This window comes from Apteryx rowi, unplaced genomic scaffold (genome assembly GCF_003343035.1).
Source record: "Apteryx rowi isolate R43461 unplaced genomic scaffold, aptRow1 scaffold_354, whole genome shotgun sequence".
NCBI classification, from domain to species: Eukaryota; Metazoa; Chordata; class Aves; order Apterygiformes; family Apterygidae; genus Apteryx; species Apteryx rowi.
In genome coordinates, this window is record NW_020450019.1 from 276,868 (window position 1) to 284,638 (window position 7,771).

Genomic DNA, 7,771 nt, shown 5'->3' on the forward strand with positions numbered 1-7,771 from the left:
AGCGCCAGCGCGTGCTGCGGGTACTTGTTCTTCAGGTGGTCCATGAAGGCGTCCCGCTTGCGCTCCATCTCCGACTTCTGGAGGCCGGTGAGGGCCTCGAGGCTCTGGGCGGCGATGACGGTGTGCCGGCGCTCCGAGGTGTGCACCAGCCCCACGTTGGAGAAGCGCCGGGTGCCGTTGCCCAGGGTGCGGTATTCCCGCGGGTATTCGGCATCGTCCGCCGAGATCATGTGGGTGCTGGTCCTCTCGGGATCTGCGCGGGGCGGGAGAGAGCGGAGCGGGGTCAGGAGCGGCTCCGCGCTGGGCTGAGCCGAGGGGCGTTCGGCGCTACCGGGGGGGACGGGGACGGGGATGGGGACGGGGACGAGTTCCCTCCCGCTTCAGGCACCCGCCGCGCGGCCCGGCCGGCTCGGAAGGGAGCTGGGTGCAGCGGGATGCGGGCGTGTTTTTCAGCTAAAAGCAAAGGATCATTTGAAAAGGCCGGGGGAGCCTGGGGGGCCGGGGCAGCCCCGGGGGGGAAACGCGTCGCGCCGCATTTGCTGCCGGGAGCGAAACACCTATCCAGCGGGATTGGGGAGCTTCTTGGAAAAGGACGACACGAGACACCGGCAGGGCCCCAAGGACGCGGGGCCGGGCGCTGCCGGGGGGGCACGGACAGACAGAGGGACACGGACGGACGGACAGAGCAAAAAGAAAATGAAACGTGAGCGGGGAGGGCGGGGGGGGGGGGGAGGCTCCCACGTGCCCGGCTGCTCCCTCCCCAAAACGCGGCCGCCTGCGCCCCAGCAGGAGGAGAAGGCTCCTTATCCGCACGGATAACCCGGCGCCCGGCGCCCGGGAGCCCCTGCTCGCTGCCGCCGGCTTTGCCGGAGCCCGGCGGCCGGCAGCGTTCGCTCTCCTTCCTCGCTCGCCATTTAACCTTGATCCATTATTCATCGCCCGCCTTGTTCGCTTCCCCCGCTTCCTTCCCGGGCCCCTGTTAAGCAAACCGTAGAGGTTTTTCCTTTTCCCTTAGTTATTCAGCGGGCCAACGTATTGGCTTTATAGCAACTTCTCGGGTTATTAGTGCAGGGCAGGATCCCAGCGGGCGTTACCGGCACGTAAAGCCTCCGCTCAAGGTCAAACGGGGGGTTTCACTACGAGCCCGGTGCTGCCACCCACTCTCAGCCCCCGGCAAACGCCACAGGATCATCCCTCCCCTCCCAGCGTTTGATCCCCCCTGTCCTGCTCCAAAACCTAGCAGGTCCAGCTCCCTTTCCCTGCGGCTCTGTAACAGAATATGCCCCTTGCAAAGATGAAGGCTGCAGGACGGATGGAGAATTCGAGGGAGAGCTCAAATTCCCGGCCCCTTTCCCGTGTCCGGCTGTGCCTAGGCAGCTCCGGAAGCACGTGGGCCCCGGGGAAAACACCCTGAGACCCCTCAAGGGAAACACTGCAGGAGAGGGGGCAAACGGGACGTCTCGCTCGGTCCTCTGCTTCGCAAAGGAGAAGGCAGCACAGCGCCCGGGCCGGGGCCAGAGGGGCCGGGAGCACCGCCACGAGTCCCAGCTAAACACCGGCACTCCGGGAAACGCAGACGGAGCAATTCCCTTTCTCCTCCACCCGCCAAACCTCATTTTAGGAGCTGGTTTCCCCACCTCTTCTTTCGTGGAAGAGTTGCCCGTAAAACATTCGCGTTTCACCACGTCGAGCGCCCAGCACCCTTCCCGTATCCATCCCTGCGGCCGGGGCAGCCGGTGCCCGAGCGAGAGTGGTGCCAGCCCGGGGCCGCTGCCTGCAGCCAAATTACCCTGGACGGCGGCCAGGCCGCGGCAGTCCTTGCCCTCAGCCCCGGCCACGAGCCCACGGATGCTCTCCCCATCTCTCCCACGTCCTCGGCGCCCGGGAGCCGCCGGCAAGCTCTGCCAGTGCCGGCACGGGAGCCGGGGGTATCCCGGAGCCTGGCATCCCCCGGCCAGGGCAAGGTGCCACCGTGCACATCCCTGTGCGCCAGCACAGCAGCCTGGATGCTCCTGGGACGCCTCCCGCGGGAATGGGGAGGCTCCGAGAGATTGGGGCAGGGGCACCCGAAAGCTGCCAGCCGCCGCCGCGGCGATGGGGCCGTGGAGCCCGGCTGCAAGGGAGGCGCCGCGCGGGGGCACGGGGCAGCGAGGGGGCTCGGGGCGCCCCCAGAGCCGCTCTTCTCCCTGCAGCCGCCTCCCTGGGCTGCCCCGGCCCTCGCGGCCGTGGGGAGCGGGCGCCTTGCCGGCTCCTGCCTGCCCTCTTCCTCCTCCTCCTCCTCCTCCTCCGCCGGCTGCCGCGCGGCACATCAGCATGCAGCTCCCCGCTCCCTAATTACACGCTCGGGGAGCGCAGCGCGCCAGCTCCGTCTCTCTCCCGGCTGCTGAAAAGGATGATTTGCAAAGCCCAGCACAACCGGCACCTGGGTCAGCGCGGAGCCGGGCACTGCCAGGGGCCGGGACAGCCCCGACGGCGCCGCATCCTCACCCCGGCCACGGATCCGCCAGCCACCCACGCCGCCAGGGCAGGAAAGGCCGCTGCAGACCACGCGTTTGCACCCGTTTCCTCCCCGCGTCGGCCGCCTTTCCCCCCCCGCGGCCCTGGCCTGGGGTCCCGCACGCCGGGCAGACGGGGCAGGGATCATTTGACGGGGAATAGCATCCCGCCACGGGCACTGGGTGCTCCCTCTGCGCGGGAAATTAAGCCACCTGCGCTCTTCCGTGCTTCCCTGGCACTATGCAAGAGAAGAGGGTGTAAATCCTTCCCTCCTGGCCACATCCCAGCAGGATAATCACATCCCGCCACCCTCAATCCCCTGCAGACAAGTTTTTCCTCCTCCTCCCTCTGAAGGGACTTGCACGGAGGCTGCCGGACGCTCCAGGCGCGCGGCTCTGCCCGAGAGCAGGCTGCGCCGCGGCAGCCGCCATCCCGCGGGCTCAGCCCCCAAGGTGCTTCCCGGAGCCGCTTCCAAGAGGATCATGGCGGTGGGAGAGCGTGGGCGGCTGGAGCAGGGGGCTCGGGGGGCCCCCAGGATGGGCCGGCCCCGCTTGGGCTCCCCGCCGCTTACCCGCCGGCACGGGGCAGCTTCCACGGTGGTGGGACAGATGGCTGCTCAGGCACGACGGACAGATGGACAGAGGAACCAGTGCCTGGGTCTCCGGCTCCTCGGCCAAACGCCGACTGCAGAAATCCCAGGGAAAATCCTGGCGAGCCGCTCTGCAGGCAGCGGGGGGTTAAGGGAGCTCGGCTCTTCCCTGCTGATTCATCCATCCCTCTCCCTTACCTGCCGGCAGCGCCGCTCGCTCCATGCAGCCCCTGCCGGGGCTCCTAGCAGGATGCGGCCATCCCCTCCTTCCCGGGGGAGCGGAGGCGCCGCCGCCAGCCCCGGGCTTCGGCCGCCGGCGAGAGCCGCGCACCGTCGCCGCGGGAGCCACGCGCTCCGCAGCCGGCTCCCTGCAGCTCCCAGCTCCCACGCCGGGCGCAGCGGGCGAGAGAGGCCCCGGAAACGGCGCCGAGCACCAGGGTGGCCGCCCCGCGAGAGCCGCGCCGGGCCCGCCGGCCGGCCGGGTCGCTCGCATCCCGCCGCCCGCAGCGTGGCGGGGATTTATCATAAAGAGGATCTTTCAAACACAGTTTATTACTGCAGTTTCATAAATCTTCACGAGGCAGCAAGGCTCACGCGGGCTGTGAAAGCAGCGGCAGTTAGCGGAGCATGAAAAATAGCCCAAGAAAGCAATTGTACAAAGAGGGGAGGGGGATGCGGGGAGGAGAGATGACGCTCGGGGAGAACGGGAGGCAAAAGAATAGAAGCCCCTTGGAGCTACGCGATGCCTCCGCATCCAGCCATTAAGGCGGCGAGGAAGAGCGCGATGCACTCGGGCACCTCGGCGCTGCTGCGGACCCGCTCGCCGCGCGCAGCCCCCGAGGACACTGCCCGCTCGCGCCGCTGCGCCGCGCACTAACCCCTTCCCTGCCATGCCGCCGCCACCGCCCTCCCCGGGGACCCTGCTGTTCCCTCCTGCACCCACCCCCCGGACCTCTCGCCTGGGCTAGCACCTTCCCAGACTCGACTTTCCAAAATGACCTGGCAGCGGCATCGCTGCTCGGGGTGTCTGCGCCCCTGGGCTGCTGCCCCAGCTCAGCCGAGTGACGTTTGTACCCATTCCGGGTGGGAAAGGCCACGTTTTGGCCCCGCTGTCCTTTCCTGCTGCTGGAGCCCCTCTGAGCCCTGCCGGTGACGGTGCCACCCTGCGGGGACCGGCCCGGGACCCCCCCGGCCCGCGCCGTGGGGCTGAACGCAGCCCAGCAGCGCAGGCAGTCGCATCGGCTGCTCCCGGCGCAGGCTGCACTGGTGCAGCTCCAGCGATGCCCCCGGCCTTGCGCCAGCCCATCGCCCCGCGCGCTTGTGCTTTCCCGGGTGAAGGGGGGTTTTCCAGCCCCGCTGCATCTCCGGAGGAACAGGTTGTTTTCCGCACTGCCCCCCTGCCCTCGGCCCGTTATTCCCGGGAAGGAGGCTGTATTCTTACTGCCGCCAGTAACGAGCGCCCTGGGATGGCAGCCCAGGCTGCGGCGCTGCGGGAGCCCCGGCCGCAGCAACCAGCCAGGGCCAATTAGCCGGCACGCTCCTCGGAGCCGCGCGGGTGCGTGCGGAGCACCACGGAGCACCGCGGCCCCCCCGGGCTCTCGCGCTCCCTGCTGGCCCCCGGCCGGCGTCCCCGGGCGCGATGCACCGCACGCGCCGCACACCGCGGCCGGATCACCGCACACCGCGGCCGGATCGCTGCCTCGACAAGGGCTGCGTGCAGGGGGCCGGGGGCCGAGTCCTGCGGAGGTGACAAATCCCCGCGCGCCCTTGACATGTCCCCCGGCCAACTCCGTCCATCTGCTGGCCGCCTCCGGCTCCGGGCTGGCGCATCCCTCACGAGGACGCTGGGCGCGTGAAGATTTGCAGCGACCCCAGGATGCTCCGACCCTATGGCAGGAGTCGCTCGGTGCATGCGTTCAAGCTTATCTTTTGCTCCCTGCTTGACGTTTTCCTAGCGCTTCACCCAGGACGCTCCTGGCCGACCAGCGGATCAGAAAGTGCTTCACCCAGAGCAGCACTTGACCCTGCTCGAGCAAGAGCTGGTGCAAGAAACTGCCACGAGCACCCGCACCGCAAGCGCCAGTGCCAGCGCCGCAGCCGCCACCGGAGCAGGAGCAGGGCTTCATGTCTTCCTACCGAAGCTCCGGAAGCGGGGAAAAAGCCACGAGCAGCTCATGGACGCAGCCACCCGAAACCTGTAATTGCCAAGCTGGCGACCTCCTGGGCTTATCCCTGAGTGACTTCGCTGCTGCGATCCCACTCGCGGGCTGCCGGCAGAGGCCTCCGGCATGTCCAGCGCCCCGTGCGTGCCTGCCCCACCGGAGGTGCCTGCGCCAGGTCTCCGCACAGCCGTTCTGCACGGCCCGGGGCGAGCGCTCGCCGGCCCTGCCCGTGTCCCCGGCGGCCGCACTCAGGAGGGCGACAGCAGCACGACGCTTGCAAGCTCGCGGGCGGCTGAAGCTGCTCTGCAAGGTGCCTGCTCCGGGGTGCCGGAGACCGAACCTCCCGGGAAAAGCCAGGCGCTGCTGCGGCTGCTTGCGGAAAGGGCTCAGCACAAAGCCAGGCGCGTGCTCGGCCCTGTTCCCCCGTTGCCCTCCCTCGTGCCATCGCATCAGCTCAGCGCCACCGCCGGAGCGCCCGGCACCACGCGGGAGCAAGGGCATCCACCGGGAGACCCTACAGCCGGAGGACGCCAAGCCCCGATGTGGATAGGAGGGAGTCGTGCTCGCTCGAGCGAGGGGAGGAAACTCCGAAAACGGGCGGGCGAGCTGGCGGGCACGGGGCCGAGCCGCGGTTCCCTGCAAGGAAACGTCCCGCACGGGCAAGAGGGGGGAGGCCGGGGGACGAGCCTGAAACGGCGGCAGGACCCGGGCCACCGCAGCGGGGAGCCCTGAGCACCTGCAAAATGCTCTTTTCCTCCATCGCCCCCTTCCCTGCCGGCAGGTAAACTGGTGCCAGGAGGCTCCGAGAAACCGCCCGCACCTGCAGATCTCCCTTCCTGCTGGAGACATTTCCCAGGACCAACCAGAGCCGAAACCGGGGCTAGTTCCCACGGCCACGGGCCGCCACCGCGCTGGCCCCGCGCCGGCCCCGCTGGGCTGCAGTCAGGGCTCGAGCAGACCCGGCCTCCTCCTCGCTGAGCTGCTCGGGCAAATTGCTCCGGAAATCAATTCCAATCTATCGGGCATCAGGAAAGCAATAAACTGCCCCTCAAGACACCAAATCGATGTTCCCTGTTAGTCGGAGCACAGAGCGGAGGCAGGCGGGCAGGGAGCCGCCGGAGCCATGGGGCATCTCCGCTTTCCGGCACAGCCGGAGCGGCGTTCTGGCATTACGCATTTAACCCCAGAAAGCGCTCGATACGAGCACACGACCCTGCATCAGCAAACACCTCCGGCTTGGGTTTGCCGGGGCTGGCATCAGTCCGGCCGAGCATGGAAAGCTGGTGGAGCTCTTCCCTGGGTGATGCCGGCACCGGCACCGGCACCGGCCTGGGCAGGGGTCCAGCGTGCCCGGCCGCTGCCCGTGGCTTCGTTAACCCGCATCGTCCAGCCACGGCGTCTCCCGTGCTCGTTTGCTTGGTTGGAGGATGCTGGCCGGCCCGCCGCAGTCCGGAGCCAGGCACAGCGCTGTCTGCGGCCGTGTCTTGGCCCCAGGGACTGCGAGCAGGGAAGCGGCCTTACGGCGCCCGGAAAGCCGGCAATCCGCCTCGGAGAGCTTGTAATTAAAGGCAGAGACATGATGCAACAGGCGGCTGCAGAGGAAGGCTAAGAGGCGAGATGCAAAGCCGGCGCTCGGAGGACACCGCGCGCTGGCACGGCTGCCTTGGGGCACGCTGACGTGCCGCCGGCGTGGGAACGCCTCCGCTCCGGCGAGCAAACAGCCGTGCGCCCCCCCACACCCCGCCGGCCCCGCGGAAGGTCAGGAGGAGGAAGCGGGATTCGTAATAAAGCCAGAAATTCAAGTCAGATCCGTGGCTTTTCCAGCCCCTGCCCTGTAGCCTGAGATCAGAGCTGAGGACCTCGGCTCCCCGAAAACGCCGGCGCAGCGGAGGAGCCCCCCCGGGGCGCGGGGGCAGCTCACAGCTACGGGAGAGCTGCGCGGTGCTGAGCCCTGCCAAAATTTGGCCCGTATTCGCCTTGGCACGGGGGAAACCGAACTCTTTCGAAGACTTGGCTCCCGCCGTGATTTAGTGCTTGGAAATCCAGCGCGGAGCTGGATCCCTCCCCGCTCTGCCTCGCGCCAAACAGCTCCCCGGGCCGGGAGTCCCTTTCGCTCCGGCTCAGCGTGCCGGGCCCGGCTGAGCAAGCATCTTCTGCACTGCGGTCTAACGGGCAGAAATCGGGAGGTTTTAAGGATCTGCCTCAGCCACTGCCTTTTTAGGTGATTTTTGGCAGTCGCACCCCCAATTTATGCATGACCTCCCCGGCGGGGGGACGGGAGCGATGCTACAGCTCTTCTGGCCGGAGGGGAGAGGCTGGGAAAGGCTATTTCGGTATTACGGAGCGGGATGGGAACCCAGGCGCACTCCAGCCGGTGAGACCAGGCTCTGCTTGCAAGCGCACAGATGCTCGGATACATCCAAAGCCTTTTCGGTGCAGGAAGCTGCAGCGACGCAGTGGGGGAAGCTCTGCCGTGGCTCCGCAGCCAGCCCCAGCGGCTCCGCATTTCGGGATGCTCCCTCCT

General features: G+C 68.1%; 1 protein-coding gene across 1 annotated transcript in view; it reads right to left on the bottom strand.

Moving 5' to 3' along the window:
- SRCIN1 (SRC kinase signaling inhibitor 1) overlaps window positions 1-7,771 on the bottom strand; it is a 64,203-nt gene that overhangs the window by 53,720 nt on the left and 2,712 nt on the right. The window contains exons 2-3 of the mRNA XM_026072931.1: window positions 6,139-6,262; window positions 4-253 (exon numbers count right to left, since the gene is read on the bottom strand). Of these exons, the coding sequence (XP_025928716.1) occupies window positions 4-253; window positions 6,139-6,262 (374 nt within the window). The remainder of the gene's footprint in view (window positions 1-3; window positions 254-6,138; window positions 6,263-7,771) is intronic.